We start from the raw sequence: 26,256 nt of genomic DNA, 5'->3' as shown, positions 1-26,256 counted from the left end.
TTTAACTATTCCTGGGGGAAAGTGACCCATGTGCTGCAAAAATAAGAGTAAGATGAAAAGTATTATAAAAGAAAAAGCATATGCAAGTCTTGGAGGTATGGAAGAGCATGATATATTCAGTTAATTATGAGTAATTTGGTTTAACAGGTAAAGAATTTATATGGAGAAGGCGAGGGTGGTGTGCAAGAATTCTAGAGATGGAGGTTGATTTAGAGATACACATTGGGAAATTATCAAATATATATTGGGGAGGTTAATAATGTAAATACTTAATGTCAGTGAGGTGAGTAATAAAACTTCACAATTATATTATTTTAAAATTTGCTTAGTTTCCTTCTCTTTTTAAGTTGCAAAGCTTATAAAATGAAGGAAGTTTTCTCTCACAGTCTACATTTTTTTATCTCAAAAGAAAGTTGGAAGGCATTGTGCATTCTTTACTGGAATTGGTTAAAAGGAAGAACGCATAGTCGCCTCTCTATTGTATAATTTAGGGATGCTGAAAACATTATTTTATTTGGAGAATTGGGACTTTTGTGACTAAAATTGGTGGTCTTGTGTATCACAGAATGTTAAAAAAAATAGTTAAGAAGAAGATGGTGACCATCAGAAACCTTCCTTGCCTTTTAACGGCTCTGGTTATTTCTATGACGTAGATTATCATGGTATGGGCATAGGAGTGGGGAGTGATGGAACACATCTTACCTGTTTGCTTATTTTTGTATAGAACAATAAAGGCAAAGGACCTAGGTCAAAGCCTTGTGGAAATATCAAAAGCTAAGGGAGGTAGGTTAAGTGGAATCTAGAAAGGCAATAAAGAGAAACAGAATCCAAGGAAGGAAATCAGAAGATTCAGGTACCATGCATGTGAGAAAGGAAAGAATTTTCAGGAAGAATGAGTAATCCACAATGTTAACTGCTTCCAAGAAATTGAGTAAGCGAAGTGTAAAATAGATTTTCCTTGATTTTGACAGTATGGGATCCATCGGTAACCTTGTTAAAGCAGTCAGTGGATTGATGGTGGCAAAAGTCACACCACAGAGTTGATAAATGAGTGGTAGAGAGGAAAGAAAGGAGTGTAGGAATATTCCCTCAAATATCCTTGATGTGAAAGGGAATGGAGGACTTCGACAGAGGAACATGTGGTGTATTGAAGGTTTTCAGAGTCAGGAGGCATTTGAACAAGTTTCAATGAAAGGAGAGGCCAGGAAAGTTGAGGATAAAGTTGAGGATAAAGGTGGGGGTGGTAGTTCTCTAGAGGTAAAAACGGATGAGTCACTAAACAGAGGTGGAAAGCCTTGAATTAAGAGACACATATCTTTTAACTGATCAAATCAGAACGAGGGAGGATGAGTAGAGGCAGAGAGAAGGAAGTATTTGGGAGGGAATTATTATTTAATGTTCTTGATTTTCTCATTAAGATATGTGTCTGAGTCTTCTGTTAAGGAAAGAAGTAAAATTTTGATTAACTGCTTTCGGGGAATAGGAAAATTGCTGAGCCATAATGAGAATAAAGTAAGAATTCCATATGGGGTAAAATGGAAGAATCAAATATTTGTACTGAGCCTCATGCAATTTTACAGAGAAAGTGGAATGGAAGGATAAGGTGGCAAGAAAATGGAAGTAAAGGCCAGAAGATAAATGAATTGATGGACTATGAGCTTTAGGTTCATTAGGGAGGAAAATGAAGCCTGATGGGGAGAAACTGCCATTGGTTTAGACTGGTAGCCTTGATGATTTCATGAGGAATGTGAGAAAGCCCAGAGGCATAGAAATGGTTGGGATGGAGTGGGGAGTGATGGGCAGGTGGTTGGGAGTGTGTGAATGCGTGTTTAGGTTGGACTGGGCAGAGAGGGAGAGTTAAAGTGTGTACAATTGTGTGTGTGTGTATACATGTATATGTGTGTGTGTGTGTGTGTGTGTGTGTGTATAAAAATATAAATACACATATTCATAGTTCCTGCCTATAAATACAATGTTAGGATAGATAAGGTTTGAATATAGAAAGCAATTAAACAAATATTTGAAACTATAAACTCAGGGCTCATATAGCTAGTGGTACATATTATAAGTTATGTAGAATTTCTGAGAAGGAGAACATTAGTGGGAACTGAAGTATCAAGAGAAGTTTCCAAGAAAGTGGTCAGACTTAGTTGGGCATTAAAAAGCCTAATTGCCTGATATTAGAGGGAAAGGTATTCCAGGAAAGGAGAAAAACAAGAAACTATGTACAGCCACAGAGACAGGATAGAAGGAAGATGCAAAGACTGGGGTGGAAAATAATTGAATGGAGACTCTTGGTTGGAAAAAATGGATGAGATGCATTTGCCAAATTGAGTCCAAGAGAGACCCTGTCACTTCCCCCTTCAGTCTCTTGTGTCTCAGTGGAAGCATCCGTATTTAGGCAAATTTAGCTTTATATTGGGACAATAGTGAACAGAATATTTTAGTAACTAAGCACTATGCAAAGGAGATATTTTTTGTATTTCCTCGTTTTTATTTACCTGAAGTGTTCTTTAAACTTATCATAGTCTGGATTTACTTTGTGTGATTAATTTTAAGCTACCAACTTCATTACATTTCAAAGTCCTGTTTTGGAACTAGAAATTTAGAAAGAACAATACCCTATAAGAATAAACATCTAGCAATAAACTACATGAATATATTTTAGGAAAGTTGGAGCAACAGATGATAAAGTTTTACAAATTCATTGAACAGTTAGAATAAATCTGGCAGGTAGGTACTCAACTACCATACAAAGAAAAGGAAACTTGAACTTCCTGTTAATAGATTGTGCTTCCCAATTAAAAACTAGCAGTTTGAAAGATTTACCTCGTCAATGATTCCCTCGCCAATTTTCTGATGCAGTTAGCCCTTGGAATGACTTGTGTAGCTATCCCTGTTGAGGATGTTATAAGTTTCTATCTCATTCTAAATAAGGGAAGTATGCCAACAATTAATCAGTATTTGCAAATTAATTATGATTAAACTTTCATAATGGGGATTTGGTTAATTGTTGATTCATCTCCCAATCCTCATTTTCGTGACTAATTCTCTTATCAATTTGACCTGAGTTGGGAGATATCAAAATTTCCAATTAGATAGCTTCTCTCAGAATTACCTAAGAGCCACAAATTTGATTTGGAAATGTGGTTTTGTGTGTGTTTTCAGTCACATATTAAACCCAGAGTCTGTAAAGAAGATTCCTGAGGATGTTTGGGGAATGTTTGCTGTGATATTTACTTTTCTTCAGAAGCAATGCCAGAAATATTTCACTTATGGTTCTGACTCCTAATGTGCCAATTTCAGCACCCACTGATACCACAAGGGCATTTATTTGATATTTGGTTTTGCTTATGGTATTTGCTATTATTATAAAGACCTGACTACTTTCCTAGCTTCAACAGAACAAGTGCTAATTATTAAATACATTCAGCAGTTTTACTTTTCAGTAATGAGGTAGGATGCCTCATCTCAGTGGACTGTAAATGTGATAAGACTTGATACAAAACAAAATCCATCCAGTTGTTTAGCTGAACTAAATAACTTATCAATAAAAATAGAATATTTTTGTCCTGTCCTATGCTCTCATATTCCCATAAGTAACTGGAGAACATAAGCCTCTATGTTTTTAATTAAACAAGTCATAGCAGGCTACTGTAATAAAACTAATATAGTCAAAGAATATTCAGTTTGAATAAAAATTTTTCTTTTGAAGAGGATTTCACTTTATTATGAAATTCCTATTGCATTGAGAACTTCATTTTCCTTGGTTTTGTTGTTCTTTTCAAATTTTTTATTAAATGCAATTCAGCTCTAATTAAGATTCAGAACAGTGTACATTTTGAACAGATGTATAATTTATTTTATGTATATGCATACTGGTTAGAATATTAATAGCTCTAATGTTCCTCTGGTAACCGTGTTAGCTTAGAGTTCTCATCCAAGGTATGTTTACTGGTCCATGGAAAAATGAGAAAATGAGAAATTCTAAATTTTTAATGACAACAAAATGAACACATTTTAAAGAACTCTTCTTCATTTTAAAATTATGGTTCTTTAAAACTTTTGTTGGTTTCAATTGTTCATTATTTGATGAAATAATAGTGATGGTATATTAAATGACAGTAAAGTAGACTGGAGGTTACTGTGACTTGCATCAATGAAGAGCCAGAACTCATATCAGTTCCACAAATCTCTCTCACATACATTTTTTTTTTATTTACTTTTTTTCTGAAAAATAATCTGGGAACCCCTGCTGTGGAGTGGAGTTTTGTTATCCCTATTTCAAGAATTGCACACACAATGTAAGTGAGTTGCCATGGTTAAATACCAAATAGTGGAGCCAGGTGGAATATCTAGCTCCTCATACTCCAGCTCTTCTTATTCCAGATCTCATGCTTTTTTCATCACCATTATCATTAGAGTACCTGTTTACATTACTACATCGTGTAGGCAAATGGAGAGTCCATGACTGCTCCTTGGTGATATGGTTTGTTCATTATTTGAAGTATTCCTTCCATTTACAAAAAAGATCCTGTTTTACTCAAAAAGGTTACTCTTAGACCATTTATTTAAACATCTCCCCAGAGAAGTAGTGTTAAAAAGTTCTCAAGACTGACCCCCCAAGTCATATGCAATCCATAATCTACAGAAGAGTAGCAGGGAAGCTAGCCTCCGGTTTGTTTACATTTCAATGGTTAAATATGTTGACTTTCAAGTGAGAATTTAGGAAGTTAAGTACCTTAGCGCAGCCCTTGGAATAGAAATAGGAACATCTCCATCCACCTCCACTCCTGCCATCCTCGCCTGTGAATGAGCTTGGGCCTGTTTAGAAGAGAAGAAAAAAAACAAAAAACGGAATTTGTATTACTTGGAAAAGGAGAACAGATTTCAGATAAGAACCCATGACTAAGAACCAAACCAGAATGAGGGCTTTGGTACCTTAGGGGTAATGGCTGCTGATGTGAGGGGCACAGTGCTAAGCTGGAGGAAATGCAAAGTGTGAGGAGCGCAAGAAGGAAAGGGATGGCAAGAAAAGACTGCTGGGGTAGGGTGGGGTGGGGTGATTGTCCACCCTCCTGTCGTCTATCTCCAGTCTTCCTTTTAATTCGCACGCCGGGTTCTGTTCTCATCTATCTGGAGTAAAGGTGAGGGAAGATCCACGTTTTGTTGGTAGGACAGAGTTCCGTGGGCTATTCTCTCCCTGCTTACCATTATTGTCCAGACTCCTCCATTGAGTTAGTGATGATGGGGATGGGAAAATGCTAGATGGGAGATTTGGAGTATCTTTCATTATATATATATATTTAAAGATATACTTCTTTATGAGAGTGCACACACAAACATGAGCAGGGGGAGGGGCCGAAGGAGAGGGAGAGAGAGGATCTCGAGCAGGCTCCTGGCTGAACATGGAGCCCCATGTGGGGCTTGAACTCACAGCCCTGAGGTCAGGACCTTTGCCAAAACCAAGAGTTGGACGCTCAACTGACTGAGCCACCCGGGCACCCCATCTTTCATTATATTTTTTAAATAGTGGTTGGAAGTTGACCAGTTAAGGCCTGACTGCAAAAAGTCTCATAGGATGGATTTGACAGCCTTTTATATTAAACCCAGATACATACTGGACTGCCCAAGTCTTGGTAATAATGAATGTGTCAGAAGGGTAAATCTTCAAGCACCTTTCAACCACAATTCAGGATTTCATGTTTTTGTTCACAAAGTGAATGGCATACTAGAGCTGCCTCAAACAGTAGAGTTTTTGCCTCTTTGACTGACACATCCATTAGATCTCAATATTATTTCTTCACACTTAAGTTCTGTAGTAATCTTTAAAGTCACCTATTTGATTTGATGACCAGAGTGTTGAGCAGGTTCTTCTCTTACAGCCTAACTATTGAGGCATTTCATGCTACCTTATAGAGTGCTGTGAAAAAGTTGGCATTAAATTAATTCTGTTGAAGATATGAGTTTCTCTCTCTTTATATTATTTTGATGTTTGATATTCACATGATGATGCTTTCAACTTAGTTTTACTTTTTTCTTTAAAGAAACAGCTATAAATTCATTATATGATCTTTTTTTTTTTAATCCTTCCACATATTGCTGCTGATTCAACAGAGAGACACCCGATTACAAATGCTATTGATGGAAAGAACACTTGGTGGCAGAGTCCCAGTATTAAGAATGGAATTGAATACCATTATGTGACAATTACACTGGATTTACAGCAGGTATAGTGCCTCTTTTTTTTTTTAAATCATTTTCCACTTTTAAAGTTGTATCTTGGATTTACTATTTGTTTAGTTAGTAGTTCTTGGGTGAAAGAATACTTTTCTTATTGCCCTCCATCATTTTCTTAATACAAGGAACAAAGGGGCCTCTTCCTTTAGGATATTGTTATTTAGAAATATTTGGCATTTATTTCTAAAGCACAACAAAAATGAGTTCCCATGAAGAGTTTAGAACTGAATTAGGAGCTGATTCTGTTTTGACTAATGAGAGTTAATGATGAAAACATAGATCAACAAAATTTTACATAAAGAAAATATATAACTTTTAAAATAATACAGCGCTCCTGCTCTGCTCATGGTGTATGCACTGAAAGGTTCTTGGATAACAGGGCTCTTGAGTAAATTGCCTCTCATTACTGAGAGTTGAACAAGCTGTGACAGTTGATTCTTAAATTAAACTTGGGCCACTAAACGAGGTAACAAGCCTTGTAGTTGTACAAAATTGATGTTGAAGTTATTAGAATTTGTGTGGCAGAGGCCTGGGTGCCTTCTGCACTTAATTTCTTTCTTCTTTCTGTTCACAATATTCAGGCCAGGCTGAAGTTATTAATCAAGGATTACCATCACCCCACATTATTTAGGCTTGCAAATTGGATGGAATCTGGTAAAATGTTCCCATATTTTGCTGTTATTAAATACAAAAGCTAATTTAATTGACCAAAGGCTGAAACTGGGGGTGTTTAACTTGGATGACTTCTGTAACTTTAGCCTGTTTCTCATTCCCTGGAATCAGTGTAGGAAAGGTTCTCAGCCACTCCTCCCATGCCCAGTGAAGTCAGAGCAGCAAGGCATTGTGGGGTTAGTGAAGGCGGAATGGCCGCGAGATAGTTAGTGCAGATACTATTTATACACTGTAGATGTCATGTTTCCACAGGTGGTCGTAGTGGAGGGAAGCACTAGCCAATGGGGTTAGTCACATTCCCAGGGGACCAGATAGGCACCAGCCATTTCACATATGGATGCTATTTGTCATCAACAGGAGTACAACCTCCCACCCCCACCCAGAGTTTGGGCCCATTTTTTTGCCAGGGTAGACAGATTCAGGAACTACAGTTGCTGGCTGGTGAGTCTCACAGGAGACCCTCTTCTCACCCATCTAGGACAACTCAGGACCTTAACAAGGTGACAGCAAGGGCTCAGGGCTGTAGCTAAATTGCCAGCTGGCATGGATTCATGTCTAACCATTCTAACAGCTGAATGTCAGCCTTGAGTTAATGGCATTTCTCAGGAAGTCTCATAGTACTATCAGGGACTAGCAGAGCAAACTACAACACTGATCAGTGATGCATTAAGTCATTGAAGACTTGTGCATGAATACCCTGAGGATCTTACCCTCAAAATGCACTTCAAACCTCTTCTGATAAAGACAGCTTGGTCCTTTATCAGTCACCATGGTTCTCCCTCTTCATGTGGTTATTGAAAGTTAGCCTTCCCAATCAAAAGTAAGTCTCCTGTCTGTTGCCTTGTATCATCTTCTGGGATAGGGAATTAATAAATAGTGATGGTCAATTACTCTAGCTAACTCTCTACTTATTCTTTAAATGCACATGGGACAAGATCATCTATTAATATAATTTACTCAAATCACTTATATTACTCTTTGATCTCAACCACAGTAGTATATATTTATTAAACATAACAGCATTTTTTTCTTCTAATTTAAAACTGGATGGTCCAGTTAGAAGCTTTTGTTAAATCACTTCTATCCAATACCTATCATTTTTTAAGCATTTTCTTTTTCTCTTTTTTTAAAAGTTCTTATTTAAATTCAATTTAATTAACATAACCTGTAATATTAATTTCAGAGGTAGAATTTAGTGATTCATAAGTTGCATACAACACCCAGTGCTCATTACTTCAAGTACCCTTCTTAATGCCCATCGCCCAGTTACTCCAACCCCCCGCCATGTACCTCCCTTCTAGCAACCCTTAGTTTGTTTCTTATAATTAGGAGTCTCATGATTGGCCTCCTTCTCTGTTTTCATCTTATCTTATTTTCCTTCACTTCCTCTATGTTCATCTGTTTTATTTCTTAAATTCCTCATGAGTGAAATCATATGGTATTTGTCTTTCTCTGACTGACTTATTTCGCATAGCATAATACCCTCTAGTTGCATCCATGTTGTGGCAAAAGGCAAGATTTCATTCTTTTTGATGGCTGAGTAATATTCCATTGTGTGTGTGTGTGTGTGTGTGTGTGTGTGTGTGTACCATATCTTCTTTATCCATTCATCTGTTGATGGACATCTGGGCTTTTTCCATATTTTGGCTATTGTGGACATTGCTGCTATAAATATTGGGGTGCATGTGGCCCTTTGAATCATTATGTTTGTATCCTTTGGATAAATACCTAGTAGGGCAATTGCTGGGTCATAGAGTAGCTCTAATTTTAACATTTTGAGGAACCTCCATACTCTTTTCTAGAGTGGCTGTACCAGTTTGCATTCCCATCAACAGTGCAAGAGGGTTCCCCTTTCTTCACATCCTTGCCAACATCTGTCATTTCCTGGCTTGTTAATTTTAGCCATTCTGACTGGTGTGAGGTGGTATCTCATTGAGGTTTTGATTTGGATTTCCCTGATGCCTAGCGATGGTGAGCACTTTTTCATGTGTCTGTTGGCCATTTGTATGTCTTCTTTGGAGAAATGTCTGTTAATGTCTTCTGCCCATTTCTTGACTGGATTTTTTGTTTTTGGGGGGGTTGAGTTTGCTAAGTTCATTATAGATTTTGGATACTAGCCCTTATCTGATAAGACATTGGAAATATCATCTTCTCCCATTCTCCATAGGTTGCCTTTCAGTTTTGTTGACTATTTCCTTTGCTGTGCAGCTTTTTATCTTGATGGAGTCCCAATAGTTCATTTTTGCTTTTGTTTCTGTTGCCTTTGGAGACGTGTCTAGCAAGAAGTTGTGCTGCTGAGGTCACGGAGGTTGCTGCCTGTGTTCTCTAGGATTTTGATGGATTCCTGTCTCACATTTAGGTCTTTCATCCTTTTTGAGACTATTTTTGTGTATGGTGTAAGAAAATGGTCCACTTTCATTCTTCTACATGTGACTGTCCAATTTTCCCAGCACCATTTGTTGAAGAAACTTTTTTCAATTGGATATTATTTCCTGCTTTGTTGAAGATGAGTTGACCATAGAATTGAGGGTCCATTTCTGGGTTCTCTATTCTGTTCCATTGATCTATGTGTCTGTTTTGGTGCCAGTACCATACTACCATACTGTCTTGATGATTACAGCTTTGTAATACACCTTAAAGTCTGGAATGGTGATGCCTCTAGCTTTGGTTTTCTTTTTCAACATCACTTTGGCTATATGGGGTCTATTCTGGTTCCATACAAATTTTGGGATTGTTTGTTCCAGCTCTGTGAAAAATGGTGGTGGTATTTTGGTAGGGATTGCATTGAATGTATAGATTGCTTTGGGTAGTATGGTCATCTTAACAATATTTGTTCTTCCAATCCATGAGCATGGAATGCTTTCTAATTTCTTTCATAATTCTATAGTTTTCAGAGTATAGATCTTTTACCTCTTTGGTTAGGTTTATTCCTAGGTATCTTATGGTTTTTGGTGCAATTGTAAATGGGATTGATTCCCTAATGTCTTTTTCTGCTGTCTCATTGTTAGTGTATAGAAATGCAACTGACTTCTGTGCATTGATTTTATATCCTGCAACTTTGCTGAATTCATGCATCAGTTCTAGCAATTTATTAGTGGAGACTTTCAGATTTTTTACATAGAGTATCATGTCGTCTGCAAGAGTGAAGTGTGACTTCTTCCTTGCTGGTTTGGATGCCTTTAATTTCTTTTGTTGTCTGATTGCTGAGGCCAGGACTTCTAGTACTATTTTAAACAACAGTGGTGAGAGTGGACATCCCTGTCATATTCATGACCTTAGGGGAAAAGCTCTCAGTTTTTCCCTATTGAGGATGGTATCGGCTGTGGATTTTTTGTGTATGGCTTTTATGATATTGAAGTATGTTCCCTCTATCCCTACATGGCAGAGAGTTTTTATCAAAAAAGGATGCTGTATTTTGTCAAATGCTTTTTCTGCATCTATTGAGAGTATCATATGGTTCTTGTCCTTTATTGATGTAGTGTCTTATATTGATTGATTTGTGGATGTTGTACCATCCTTGCAGCCCAGGAATAAATCCTACTTGGTTGTGGTGAATAATCCTTTTAATGTACTGTTGATTCCTATTAATTAATATCTTGGTGAGAATCTATGTTCATTAGGGATATTGGTCGATAATTCTCCTTTTTAATGGAGTCTTTGGTTTTGGATGAAGGTAATGCTGACCTCATAGAGTGAGTTTGAAAGTTTTCCTTCCATTTCTATTTTTTTTAAATCGTTTCAGAAGAATAGGTATTAATTCTTCCTTCAATGTTTCATACCTATTATTTCATACCTACTTATTAATTCAACAGATCAGAGACCATTTGAAAGCCCATTTTACACTAAAGCCATTTATATTTTCCTACATTTGCTTTGCATTCTGCACTCATGCATTCTCAAATGATATCTATAAAGTTATGTGGATTTTTTTCCTACTCACTCTTCTTCCTATTTACTTTAATAACCTTAAGATGAGTGACTACTCCAAGACATCTTTTATAGTTCAGTCTTCCTAACTTGTAGGTTTCTATTTATAAGACAGGACTATATACCTCCAAAGTCTGGAGTACACCTAGTAAAAGTGTTATATCTGCTCCTATATCCCAGGATGGCACCCACCTATGTCCTTATTTATTTTAGCCCCTGCCTACTTCCTGCAAATCAACCTACTGTGTGCTCAAGAGAAAGGCAGCACAATTTGCAAAATGCAATAAATCTTTATTTCTTCTTAACTCAAGATTTTAATTTAGTCAGTGTTCTGATGATGTAAAACATTAATTAGGTTTTGTGATGTTTTTATAATGGAATTCCTCAGGGAGGAAGGGGCTTTAAACCTCCTATTTGGTCTTAGGCTTTGAGGTAACAAACTGTGGGATGTGTTCTAGATCTTATTTAGCTAAGGACAGAGCTGCAAGCAGGCATATTTCAGTGCATTGGCCATAGAGAAAATGTGGACATCCTTATTATTTATTTACTTCTCACAAAAAATCTTAAAAGGGCAGATGGAATTATCCTTATTTAATAGTTAAAGAACACTTAGGTTTAGAAAAGTCAAGTGACCTGGCCTTCTTTACAAAGCTTATTATGGGCAGGGCTGAGATTTCAACCTAGGGAGTCTGAATCCAGACCCTGAAATATACCAGTATTTCCTGAACTGGGGTTTGAAGACTAGCTTAGGGAGCTCAAGAGAATTTTTTGTATATAATGTTAAGGGGCCCATACATTGTTTGGATTCTAGAAATACCAAACTATGATCTCCTGGCTTCTATGAGAGAGTACAACCAACAACTGTTTTGTTGTAAACAGGAGACTAGAGCTTTCATTTTCTAGTACATTTTAGTATGCGCCTAAAATGGTATAACTTCTGTCTTTTCCACATACAGCATGAAGGATTAATAGGTTATTGGGCATAAAATGAGCTATCACTCTACCAGGAGTCAAGGACAGCAGTTTTATAATGAATAGGTAAATATCACTAAACGTTTGTTTGTCATTGATTCAGCAAGAAGTTTGGCCATTCCCTAGTTCTCCTTTTTATTTTGAGGTGTATGATTTCAGCCAGTGCCAGTTTTATTTGTTGTTGTTAATATATACTTGGATCCTTTGTGAAATTCTTTTTTATTTTATTTTATTTTATTTTTAATATTTATTTATTTAAATTCAAGTTAGTTAGCATATAGTATAGTACTGGTTTCAGAGGAAAATTAAGTGATTCATCACTTACATATAACAGCCAGTAGTCATCCCAACAAGTGTCCTCCTTAATGCCCATCATCCGTTTAGTGCATCTCCCATCTTCATCCCCTCCAGCAACCCTCACTTTTTTTTGTTCTCCATAGTTAAGTATCTCTTATGGTTTGCCTCCTTCTCTGTTTTTATCTTATTCTGTTTTTCCTTCTCTTCCCCTATGTTCATCTGTTTTGTTTCTTAAATTCCACATATGAATGAAATCATATGATATATGATTTAAAATGAAATAAATCTCTGAGTGATTTATTTCCCTTAGCATAATTCACTCTAGTTCCAACCATGTGGTTGGAAATGTGAAGATTTCATTCTTTTTGATGGCTGAGTAATATTCCACTATATATACATAACATATCCTCTTTCTCCATTCATCAGTCTATGGACATTTGGGCTCTTTCCATAATTTGGCTATTGTTGACAGTGCTTCTGTAAACATCAGGGGGCATGTACCCCTTCGAATCAGCATTTTTGTATCCTTTGGATATATACCCAGTAGTACAATTGCTGGGTTGTAGGGTAGCTCTATTTTTAACTTTTTGAGGAAACTCCATATTGTTTTCTAGAGTGGCTGTACCACTTTGCATTCCCACCAACAGTGCAAGAGGGTTCCCCTTTCTCCACATTCTTGCCAACATCCGTTGTTTTCTGAGTTTTTTTATTTTAGCCATCTGACCAGTGTGAGGTGGTATCTCATTGTGGTTTTGATTTGTATTTCCCTGATGATGAGGGATGGTGAGCATTTTTTCATTTGTCTCAGCCATTTGTATGTCCTCTTTGGAGAAATGTCTGTTCGTGTCTTCTGCCCATTTCTTCCCTGGATTATTTATTTTGGGGGGGGTTGATTTTGATGAGTTCTTTACAGATTCTGGATACCAGCCCTTATCTGATACATCATTCACAAATATCTTCTCCCAATTCCATAGGTTGCCTTTTAGTTCTGTTGATTGTTTCCTCCACTGTGCAGAAGTTTTTATCTTGATGAAGTCCCAATAATTCATTTTTGCTTTTATTTCTCTTGCCTCCAGAGACGTATCTAGTGAGGAGTTGCTACAGCTGAGGTCACAGAGATTGCTGCCTGTGTTCTCCTCTAGGATTTTGATGGTTTCCTGTCTCACATTTAGGTCTTTCTTTCATTTTGAATTTATTTTTATGTATGGTGTCAGAAAGTGGTCCAGTTTCATTCTTCTGCATGTGGCTGTTCAATTTTCCTAAAACCATTTGTCGAAGAGACTGTCTTTTTTCAATTGGATATTCTTTCCTGCTTTTTCAAAGATTAGTTGACCCCATAGTTGTGGGTCCATTTCTGGGTTCTTTACTCTGTTCCACTGATCTGCGTGTCTGTTTTTGTGCCAGTACCATACTGTGTTGATGACTGCAGCTTTTTAAAACAGCTTGAAGTCTGGATCTCTCACTTTGCTTTTCTTTTTCAAGATGGCCTTGGCTATTTGGGGTCTTTTGTGGTTCCATACAAATTTAAGGATTGTTTGTTCTAGTTCTGTGAAAAATGCTGGTGTTATTTTGATTGAGATTGCACTGAATGTGTAGATTGCTTTGGATAGTATAGCCATTTTAACAATATTTGTTCTTCCAATACATGAGCATGGAATGCTTTTCCATTTCTTTATGTCCTCTTCAATTTCTTTCATAAGTGTTCTATAGTTTTCAGAGTAAAAATCTTTTACCTCTTTGGTTAGGTTTATTCCTTGGTATCTTACTGTTTTTGGTACATTTTGTACATTTTGTAAATGTGATCAATTCCTTCATTTCTGTTTCTGCTGCTTCATTATTGGTATATAGAAATGCAACAGATTTTTGTACATTAATTTTATATCCTGCAACTTTACAGAATTCATATATCAGTTATAGTTTTGGTGGAGTCTCTCAGGTTTTCTACAAAGAGTATCATGTTGTCTGCAAAGAATGAAAGTTTGACTTCTTCCTTGCTGGTTTGGATGCCTTTTATTTCTTTTTGCCGTCTGATTGCTGAGGCTAGGACCTCCAGTACTGTGTTAAATAATAGTGGTGAAAGCAGACATACCTGTCAACTTCCTGACCTTAGGGGAAAAGCTCTCAGTTTTTCCCCATTAAGGATCATATTTGCTGTAGGTCTTGTGTATATGGCCTTTATGATGTTGAGGTATGTTCCTTCTATCCCTACTTTCTTGAGGGTTTTTATTAAGAAAGGATGCTGTATTCTGTCAAATACATTTTTGCATCTATTGAGAGGATCATATGGTTCTTATCCTTTCTTTTATTAATGTGGTATATCACGTTGAGTGATTCACAGATATTGAACCCTGGAATAACCCACTTGATTATGGTGAATAATCCTTTTAATATACTGTTGAAATTGATTACCTAGTATCTTGAGAAATTTTGCATTGGTGTTCATCATTATTGGTCTGTAATTCTCCTTTTTAGTGGGGTTTTGGAATCAAGGTAATGCTGGTCTCATAGAAGCAGTTTGAGAGTTTTCCTTCCATTTCTGTATTTTGAAACAGTTTCAGGAGAATAGGTATTAATTCTTCTTTAAATGTTGGTAGAATTCCCCTAGGAAGCCATCAGGCACTGGACTCTTATTGGTTGGGGGATTTTTGATTACTGATTCAATTTCTTTGCTGGTTATGGGTCTGTTCAGATTTTCTATTTCATCCTGTTTTAGTTTTAGTAATTTATATTTTCTAGGAATTTATCCATTTCTTCTAGATTACCCAGTTTGTTGGAATATAATTACTCATAATATTCTTCTATAATTGTTTGTATTTCTGTGGTGTTGGTTGTGATCGCTCCTCTTTCATTCGTGACTTTATTTATTTGGGCCCTTTCTCTTTTCTTTTTGATAAATCTGGCAGGGATTTATCAATTTTGTTAATTCTTTCAAAGAACCAGTCCCAGTTTTGTAGATCTGTTCTATTGGTTTTTTTATTTCAATATCATTTACTTATGCTCTAATCTTAATTATTTCACTTCTTCTGCTGGTTTTAGGCTTTATTTGCTGTTCTTTTTCCAGCTCCTTTAGGTGGAAAGTTAGGTTGTGTATTTGAGATTTTTCTTGCTTCTTTTTTTTTTTTTTTTTTTAAAGATTTTTTTATTTATTTATTTGAGAGAGAGAGAATGAGAGAGCAAGCACATGAGAGGGGGGAGGGTCAGAGGGAGAAGCAGACTCCCTGCCGAGCAGGGAGCCCGATGCGGGACTCGATCCAGGGACTCCAGGATCATGACCTGAGCCGAAGGCAGTCGCTTAACCAACTGAGCCACCCAGGCGCCCTTTTCTTGCTTCTTGAGGAAGGCCTGTATTGCTATATATGTCCCTCTTATCACCCCTTTTTTGCATCTCAAAGGTTTTGGACTATCCTGTTTTCATTTTCATTTGTTTCCATGTATTTTTAAAATTTCTTCTTTACTTTTCTGGTTGACCCATTCATTCTTTAGTAGAGTGTTCTTTAACCTCCATGTATCTGTGGTCTTTCCAAATTTTTTCTTGTGGTTGGCTTCAAGTTTCATAGCATTGTGGTCTGAAAATATGCGTGGTATGATCTCAGTCTTTTCGTACTGGTTGAGACCTGATTTGTGACCCAGTATGTGATCTATTCTGGAGAATGTTCCATGTGTACTCAAAAAGAACATGTATTTTGCTGCTTTAGGATGAAATGTCTGAATATATCTGATAAATCCATCTGGTGTAGTGTGTCATTCAAAGTCATTGTTTCCTTGTTGATCTTTTGCTTAGATGATTTTCCATTGCTGTGAATGGGGTGTTAAAGTCCCCTGCTATTACTATAGTATTATCAATGGGTTTCTTTAAGTTTGTTTTTCATTGATTTATATATTTGGCAGCTCCCAAATTGGGGGCATAAATATTTACAATTGTTAGATCTTCTTGTTGGATAGACCCATTTATTATGATATAGTACCTTCTTCATCTCTTATTACAGTCTTTGGTTTAAAATCTAGTTTGTCTGATATAAGTATGGCTACCTCCAGCTTTGTTTTGATGTCCATTAGCATGATAGATGGTTCTCCACCCCCTCACTTTGAATAGGATGTGTCTTTGGGTCTAAAATGAGTCTCTTGTAAACAGCATATCAGTGCATCTTTTGTTTTTAATCCATTCTGATACCCTATGTCTTTTAATTGGAGCATTTAGTCCATTTACATTCAGAATAATTATTGATAGATACTAATTTAGTGCCATTGTATTACCTGTAAAGTCGCTGTTCCTGTAGATTGTCTCTGTTCCTTTCTAGTCTTTGTTGTTTTGGGCCTCTCTTTCCTGCTCAAAGAGTCCCATCTAATATTTCTTGCCGAACTGGTTAAGTATTTAAAAACTCCTTTAATTTTTCTTGGAAACTCTTTACCTCTCCTTCTATTCTGCATGACAGCCTTGCTATATGAAGTATTCTTGGCTGCATATTTTTCCCATTTAGTTCATATGAATATATCATGCCACATCCTTTTGGCCTGCCATTTTTCTGTGGACAAGTCTGCTGCTAACCTTATGTTTCTACCCTTGTAGGTTAAGGAACTTTTGTCCCTAACTGCTTTCAGAATTATCTCTTTTTCTTTGTATTTTGCAAGTTTCACTATGCTATGTCTTGGTGTTGGCCTGTTTTTGTTAATTTTTGAGGGGAGTTCTCTGTGCCTCTTGTACTTGAGTGCCTGTTTCCTTCTTCAGATTAGGGACAGTCTCAGCTATAATTTGTGCAAATAGACCTTCTGCTTCTTTTTCCTGCTCTTCTTATTCTGAAACTCCTATGATACAGATATTATTGCACTTTTTGGAATTGCTGAGTTCCCTAAGTCTATATTGATGATCTAATAGTTTTCTTTCCTTCTTCTTTTCAGCTTCATTATTTTCCATAATCTTATCTCTTATATCACCTGTTTGTTCCTCTGCTTCTTCCATCATCATTGTGATTACATTCAGTTGATTTTGCATCTCACTTATAGCATTTTTAATTTCAGGCTGACTAGTTTTTAGGTCTTTTATCTCTGCAGCCAGGGTTTCTCTGGAGTTTTCTATGCTTCTTTCAAGCCCAGCTAGTATTCTTATGACTATTATACTAAATTCTTGTTCAGATATACTGCTTATATCTCTTTTGAGCAAATCCCTGGCTGTGATTTCTTCTCTGTCTTTCTTTTGGGGAGAATTCCTCCATCTTATCATTATGTCTAGGTTTCTGTCTTTTGTGTGCTATGAAACCTTGTTGTGTTTCCTGCTCCTATAGTAATACTATATTAAGAAGGGGTCCTATGCTGTCCAGGGCCTGGCACTTCAGGAAGTGTTTCTGGTGTATGCTGTGTGCAATCTGCTCTGTTTGGTTGCTCTTTCCCACAGTCAGTCCTCTGCAGAATTCCTCCTTCCTTGCTGTGGGGAGTGTTTAGACCTTTTAACTAGGTGTGCTTTGATTTGTTTGTTACAATAAGCTGGGTTAAAAAAAAAAAAGCCTGATCTGAGAAAAGGAAAAAGAACAAAGGAAACGAACAAACAGACAAGCAAAAAACTATAAGCCTGATTCCAAAGAAAAAGAAAGAAGGAAAAAATAAAATAGGTTATCTGCCCTTTGCGTGTGCCTCTGTCCCCTGCTGTAAAACCTGCTCAGTGCCACCTGGCAGATCTTTTGTCCTTGGAGAGGCAAAATACCCTCCTCCAAATGTACTCCAGGAAGGGGAACATTCTCTCCCAGTGTGACCCAGGGGATCCCCACACCATGGTGTCTTGCAGGAATCCTATGTGCTGCTCTCTCTCTCACTTTCTCCCTCTATCCCTGATTTCTCTCCAAGAAATGGCTCCCTCCTCACCCCACAGCACCGCAGCTTTTCTCTCCCCCAATTCATATCCCTGAACCTCACATCTGCCACGTTCTCTCCCTCCAGTTGTGCAGATTGTGTTCTTAATCTTCAGATCAATTTCCTAGTTGTTCAAAATGATTTGATGTTGATTTGGCTGTGTCTGGGGGATGAGGCAAGCCCAGAGTCCCCCTACTACTATGCTGTCTTAAGCTGACTGAAAACACTTCTTAATAAAATTATTATTTAAAAATAAACAGCCACCATTGAATTTCCTTGATCAAATCTTTATAGATTACACTGGGAAATTCCTTTTACATTTTAACATTTAGATGAGTACTAAAAAAAAAGTAACAATTTATTGAGAAGATAGTGGCTACTTATTTTATACATAGATTGTTTTCATATTTTTATTACTAAGGGATTATTAACTTTTCCCAATTCTGTTATTTACTCACAGCATATCTTGAGCAAATGATTTAATCATGCTGTGCCCCAATTTCTAGATTAGCATAATAAATATTACAATATCATGGCAAGAAATTTGAAATGATGATAATAGGAAAATAATTTTGTGTATTGTGAGGTCCTGGTATCAGCATAAACTTGAAGAGAAGCTTAACTGCACCAATTTGTATGCAAAAATCCATATGATGGCAAGGAAAAATATGCAATAATTTAGAAGACAATAATGGGATTTGAAGTTTAATAGGATATCCAAAATGTCCCCTTTTAGCTACTTTCCAAAAACCAGATTTTTACCACAATATGTATTATATCTGATCTCCGTTTATGACTTAAAAAAAAATTGGCCATTTTCTCTCCCTTCGATATATTCAGGAAGAAAGCTGATTGGCAGCAAGTGCGGTCAGACACAGAGGGGTACCTTTTTGATAGACTTTGTTAACATAAAGTGAGGTCATTTTCATTCCTGGGTAATCCAGGTATGTCATGAAATTAGTATTGCCCATGTGTAGGAATCTCCTTCCCTTTGATAAACAATTCACTTCTCTTCCTATCCCCCAAAACTAAAAATGCATTTGTCAAGAAAGATTGTCTTACAGCTACAGAGATCTTGACCTAAATATTTTATTCATTTATCTTATAGAGACATATTTAGTGAGTTAGGTTAACAATGTTAAATGAGGCTTGGAAGGGGATTGAATTAGCATTTCTGTGCAAATACTGTACTTTTAGAATCCATGTGAGTAGCATAGAAATATTTTCTCTAAACTGTTAATGAAATGATTGAACACTTTTGTAATAATAAAGCATGAAATATATTGAAGTATTTCAATACTTTCAATTTTTTCATATATTCTGTATTTGTTGTTTAAACGTAATAAGGATGGGGCGCCTGGGTGGCTCAGTCAGTTAAGCGGCCAACTCTTGATTTTGGCTCAGGTCATGATCTCAGGGTCCTGGGATTGAGCCCTGTATCAGGCTCCCTGCTCAGTAGGGAGTTTGCTCAAGGATTCTGCTCCTCCCCTGCTCATGCTATTTCTCTCTCTCTAAAATAAAAAATAAATCTTTTAAAAAAGAGACATAATAAGCATTATCAGATTTTCAATCTCAAAGGAAGATTGTTATTCTTTCACTGCATATTCTTTCCTGACACTCTTCTTACTCATTCCTGTAAAAGAATCTGTTGTTCTGTAGCTTAGAGAACATTAGCTCTGCCTATTAAAGCATGCAAAAAAGAAAAAGTGAGATAGATACAGTTCATAGTTCATTATTCAGGAGGTAAAAAGGAGTGTAATGATATAATTTAATATTTCATTATCTAAATAAGCAAAGGAGACATACACATGTAATATCTTAAAAAAAGATACAAGATTTAAATAGTGTTGGTTGAAATTGCTTCTATTCAACACAGTCTATTTGATGTAAGGGTTTCCTCCTGGGGACAGATCTCTACAAAAGCATTAGCCCATGAAGTGGTGATCAGATGTTTATTTCCCACTATACTGTCCCACTCCATTTTGAGTCCTTGAAGGTGGAGGTTTCTGTTTATTCCCTCATGGAGCTTGGCATTTAGCAAGAACCCAGGAGATTTGATGAAAGAGTTGTCCATGGCTGCTCTTCAAATCACTGAAGTTTTTTCTTAGTAGTATTTGGGTCACTGCTAAATTGATGAATACAAAACTAACTGTAGAGGAGATTATAATCTACATGTTCAAGATGTCCTACATGGATACATCTTGTTTAGTATAACAGAATATAATTAAAATCACTGTTCTTTACCTACTTTAGTTTTTTTTTTTCTTTTAAGACCATTGATTCAATGTCACAAGTAGGATCTATGGTTAATTAGAAAATGTATTCTTCCTCTAAATAAATTTATGCTGACCTTTTAATCATTAATGAAGGTGACAACCAGCTTTAGTGTCTATATTGTGCAGAACATTAGTTCTAATTTTCTCCCCTTTAGTCTACATTCAGCACTGCAGTCACATTGATCTTATTAGTACAAAATCAGATTATATTACTCCTTCCATTAAAGCCTCTAATGGCTTTCCACCCCACCCAGTGGGAAAAACACAGTGACTAATGAGGATTTACAGGATCTTCACCCCATTTCATCTCTGGACTCATCTCCCTTCTTCAGTTGCCCTGCTGGTGTTCTATCAGGCCTTAAGTGTTCTGTACTTGCTATTCCTGCCTCCAGGCCTTTGTACTTTCTGTTCCTCTGTCTGGAATTATTTTCCCCAATTTACATTTAGCCTTTTTCCTCACTTCCTTTGGGTTGTTATTCAGGTGCCACCTTCTTAGTGAGAACCTCCCTGATAATACTATTTAAAATAGCAAACTCCTCTCCACTTCCTAATCTACTTCCTTGCTATATTTTTTTCTCCATAAAATATATTGCAGCCTAAATTACTATGTATATGTTACTATTTATGTTTAATGTTGTTTACCTCACCTTCCTAAATACAATTTTCATGGGAGTGGATATATTTGTCTTTTTTTAATTGCCACGTTCTAAGCACTTAGAATAATGCCTAGCATATGAAGCACTCAATAAATTTATGCTAAATGAATAAATGATTAAATGAATGAACAGTGCAAAGTAACCCATGAGGTAAGAACCTTATTAAAGCTTAAAATTAAACAAAGGATGAAGTAATCTCATTGTGATGTTATGATAAAATACGCTGTATATTTTTTAATTTGTGAATTTTTCTTTAAGTCTCAGGCTGAATAACACCAAGTAAATTTTCTCACTAATCCTTTTGCCATATTCTAAACTTCAGTCATATTTGTCACCCTGTATGACTTTACCATGTTTATAGCTTTATGTAGGAAAAGCAGGTTTTAATCAATTTAACTGTTCTGTTTTAACAGAGAAGTCTAGGACTATAATTATTTAAATTGGTATTTTATTGTTTCTTAGTGAAAAAGAAAATGTAGATGTAAAAATGAGGAAAAAACCAACCATGATGCTATGTAAATAAGAGTATAGACATAGATTATATGTATTTTGATATAAAATGCTGACAAAATAAATTCTAGCAACATCATGGTAATGGGAACTTTTTGGAAATACAGATCCTATTTCAGGTAGTCTCAAGTTGACTGCCCTGAAAATGGTTCTCGAAGCTAGGGAATAAGACACTTGTTTATTTAAAAACAGAAATAATAATACATAAGGAAGATAGCTGTTAAAAATCTGTGGGAAAAATCTGTTAAAATTTTAAAATCATACTAATTCTGTTATGGAAAGATTGAGCAGAACTGCCTAAAATAGACTGAATGTGGGCAGTTTTTCACAGCTGTCTGGTGGCTTCCACACATAAAACACAACTACATTTCATCATGTTGGTCTATATTGTGTATTCTCTCATTTTATTCTCAGAGTCTGTTTTTACTTTATGTGTGTGTGTGTGTGTGTATATATATAATATATATATATGTTTTTATTTTATATATGTATATAGTTTTTACTTTATATATATATATATGTTTTTACTTTATATATGTATAAAGTCTATTTGATGTACTTTATATACATATACTTTATATATAAATATATATAATATGTTGGAAATTGTATATATGATTATGCCTATATATGGTTACATATTACATACACATATATTGTATTTTTTTTAGAGATTGGCTACATATTTAAGTTATATGATAACATGTGTGTTTTAGTTCATGGATAATACGTGTTCTCAATATGACCCTGAGTCTCTAAAATACAAAAATGGCAGGAAGGATGAGATGGGGCTAAGGAGAAAAGAGTGGATATAATTGTGCTCAAGCTCCATTTCCTGACATATCACTTATCAGTTCATTTGCCTTTGGTAAATTGCCCCATATTTATGCTCCTCAATTTGGTCTCATGTAGAATGGAGCTAATAGTACCACTTCTTTCTGAAGAAGAGTGTTATAAGAATAAAGTGATGTAATGTAGGCAAATAGTCTAGCACACTGCTGCATATTACATTACTTGATACTCAGTGAATATTAGTTCCTGGATGTCTACTGAAAGTAATGCTAGGGGCACCTGGGTGGCTCAATCAGTTAAGCGTCTGCCTTCAGCTCAGGTCATGATCTCAGGGTCCTGCGATCGAGCCCCACTTCGGGCTTTCTGCTCAGCAGGGAGCCTGCTTCTTCCCCTCCCTCTGTCACTCCCCCTGCTTGAGTGTGCTCTCTCTCTCTCTCTGTCTCTCTGTCAAATAAATAAATACATACATACATACATACATACATTCATACAATCTTAAAAAAAAAGAAGTAATGCTAAGCAGAGAACAAATGGGCTGGAGTTATAATGGGAGTGTTCTAAGAAAATAAAACAAAAGCTACTTTAAGCTCAAAAGCAGTTTAATTACTGAGATATTTAAATGATACCTACAGATTTCACTTGGCATATACTTGAGAAAATTATTGTATTTAAAAACAGTAATTTATGAAAATTAATATTTATATAGAGAAAGCCTAAGAAGTGTCACTTGGACATTGAAACTTTTATGACTCTTTCTGTACTATTTTGTTGTTTGATTATATCCTCTTGGTTACTTGAATATTTAATCATTAAGAAGTCATCTTATTCAATACTAATATGCTCTTTACTTAAAAGCTTTTTCTGTCTGGTATTAGTTTACTTATATCAACTTCAATTTGTTATTTGTGGGATTTTAAAAAAACTTTTTATTAAAAAATAAAATAAATCTTTTGATTAATTTCAACTTTGCTGCCACCTTCCATTTTATTTTATTTATTTATTTTTTTAAAGATTTTATTTATTTGAGAGAGAAAGAATGAGACAGAGCATGAGAAGGGGGAGGGTCAGAGGGAGAAGCAGACTCCCTGCTGAGCAGGGAGCCTGATGCGGGACTCGATCCAGGGACTCCAGGATCATGACCTGAGCTGAAGGCAGTCGCTTAACCAACTGAGCAACCCAGGCACCCTGCCACCTTTCATTTTAGATATGGTTTCCTTATAAACAGCATGTAGATGAGTTTTGACATTTTATCTAGTCTGACGATGTCTTTTTTTTTTTTATATTTTAAACTTTTAAAACATGGGTGTGTTTAACATGCTTAAAAACACATAGGTGTTTAAAATGTTTATGTTATAAATATGTACTGTTGTTTACAAGTATACTTCTTTTTTTTGAATTTCTTTTAAATTTTATTTTATTATGCTATGTTAATCACCATACATTACATCATTAGTTTTTGATGTAGTGTTCCATGATTCATTGTTTGTGTATAACACCCAGTGCTCCATTCAGTACGTGCCCTCTTTAATACCCATCACCAGGCTAACCCATCCCCCCACACCCCTCCCCCCTCTAGAACCCTCAGTTTTTTTCTCAGAGTCCATAGTCTCTCATGGTTTGTCTCCCCCTCCGATTCTCCCCCTTCATTTTTCCCTTCCTACTATCTTCTTTTTCTTTTTCTTTTTCTTTTTTTTTAACATATAATGTATTACTTGTTTCAGAGGTACAGGTCTGTGATTCCTCAGTCTTACACAATTCACAGCGCTCACCATAGCACATACCCTCCCCAATGTCTATCACCCAGCCACCCCATCTCTCCCACTCCCCGCCACTCCAGCAACCCTCAGTTTGTTTCCTGAGATTAAGAATTCCTCATATCAGTGTCTTTTTAAAAATATTTATTTTCCACGTATATGTATGTGTCTAACATGTTTATCAAAGTGAAGCACGTACACAAAAGAGTTGACAAATCCTAAGTGAAAAGCTTGGTGTATTTTCACAAAGTGAATCTACCTAAGTACTGTCTAGATCAAGATAACCAGCAACCCAGAAACTACCCTCATGCTTTTTCTAAGTCCTTCTTTCCCCTCTCCCCCTAAAGATGATGAGTGTTCTAACTTCTATTCAACAATGATGCCATTTGACCCTAGGAGTTTTCTCTGTGGATGGGTGTTAGTTACAGATCAATAGCTATAATACATCAAAAGCCTCTTCAGAGTTTTCTTATTTTCTCTGTTTAGTTGAGTTGGGCTTTACAATAAATTTATCCATTTTCCCTATATTTTCAAATGTATTGTCATGAAGTTGTGAATGATATACTGTTATTACCTTTTCAATGTATAAATGATCTGTAGTGATGCCCTTTTTTTTATTTGAGACATTGTTTTGCAAACATTTTTGTCCTTGACAATTTTAATAGGTTTTTATAATTTTATTAGTTCTTTTCAAGTAGTCAATTTTTGATTATTGCATTGCATATTGCACTGAATTCTGCTTTAATATATCTTTTTTTAACTTCTAATTTGCTTTTTTTTATTTTAGATAACTTTTTTTGATCTTCTTGAATAAGTTCCTAAATTATCAATATTTTAGCCTTTCTTTATTCCAAATATTTTTATTTAAGTGTACATATTTGCCCATGCACATGATTTTAGTTGTGTAATATAAGATTCATTATGTTGCATTTTTCATTATCATGTATTGAAAAATATTTTGAATTTCCATTGTCATTTCTTCTGTGACTTATGGGTTATTTAGAAGTGAAGTGCTTCATTTCCCAAATGTTGAATGTTTTTCTCATTTTTTTGTTTTTGTTTCTATTTTTTCTCACTTAATTTTACTGTGGTCATTATATTTTCAATTCATTGAGACTCAGTTTTTTGAGCTTTGTTTTCATCTAGCATATATGGTCAGTAGCTTTTGCACGGTTGGGAAGAATGTGGATTCTGTAGTTGTTGGCTGCAGTGTTATAAATACATCAGTGAGTTATGTATGTCTTTGTAAATATTATTGAGACTATTTTGTTAGGAGCATACAAACTTAGGATTGGAGCTGTATTAATCCTTTTCCATATTATTGCTAGCAATAATTCTATCCTTAAAGTTTACTTTTGTAGCTTCACCAGCTTTCGTTCTGTTAGTGTTTGCATAATATATTTTTATCCATCCCTCTTTATTTTATTTTTATTTTTTTTAAAGATTTGATTTTATTTATTTGACAGAGACAGCGAGAGAGGGAACTTAAGCAGGGGGAGTGGGAGAGGAAGAAGCAGGCTTCCCGCTGAGCAGGGAGCCTGACGTGGGGCTCGATCCCAGGACCCTGGGATCATGACCTGAGCCAAAGGCAGACACTTAACGACTGAGCCACCCAGGTGCCCCTCCATCCCTCTTTATATTTAAGGAGTATCTTTTGTGAGCATGATGTAGTTGAATTGTTTACTTAACCAGTTAGACAATCATTGTCTTTAAATTGGATATTTAATTTAATTTATTTATGTTTAATGTTACTACTGATATTTGGGTTCAAAATGCCATATTCCCATTTCTTCTATTTGTCTTATTTTTGCCTTCTCTTCTTTTGAATATTAAAGATTTTTCCCCATTTAATCATTCTATTTCTCCTTTCATTAACTTGTGTTCTGTGTAGTCCTTATTACTGATTACCATAAATATTACAGCACTTATCCTTGATTCATTAGAACTTGCTGTAAATTGGTATGTTCATCACTTCCCAGACAGAGCAAGACTTTGTAACACTTTACCTTCATATTGTCCACCCTACACCATCCCTTATCCAGGCAGATTTGTGTCCTGTCGTGTTAATTCGATGTATATATTAAGCTTCATAAGAAGTAAATGTTACTGTCAGAACAGGCAGTTTTTGCTTAATTTTGAACATGTTTAACTTTCTCTGTCTCTCTCTTTACTCCTAGTGTAGTTCCCTCTGAGGTCATTTCTCTTCTGCTTTTTTGTTGTTGTTGTTTTTAATGGAAGAGTTTGCTGGTGACAAATTCTCTCAATGTTTTTCCTGAAAGCCTTTATTTTTCTTTTATTTTTGATTCCTACTCTGTTACA

The 26,256-nt window shown here is 35.8% G+C and overlaps 1 protein-coding gene across 1 annotated transcript in view; it reads left to right on the top strand.

The window, feature by feature from the left end:
- Positions 1-26,256, top strand: part of LAMA2 (laminin subunit alpha 2) — a 613,526-nt gene that overhangs the window by 150,140 nt on the left and 437,130 nt on the right. Inside the window, exon 3 of the mRNA XM_032407892.1 lies at positions 6,118-6,230. Within this exon, the coding sequence (XP_032263783.1) occupies positions 6,118-6,230 (113 nt within the window). The remainder of the gene's footprint in view (positions 1-6,117; positions 6,231-26,256) is intronic.

Source organism: Phoca vitulina, unplaced genomic scaffold, assembly GCF_004348235.1.
Source record: "Phoca vitulina isolate PV1807 unplaced genomic scaffold, GSC_HSeal_1.0 scaffold9, whole genome shotgun sequence".
Classification (NCBI taxonomy): Eukaryota; Metazoa; Chordata; class Mammalia; order Carnivora; family Phocidae; genus Phoca; species Phoca vitulina.
The sequence above is the reverse complement of the archived record's forward strand: the minus strand, read 5'-3'. Positions and strand labels throughout refer to the sequence as shown.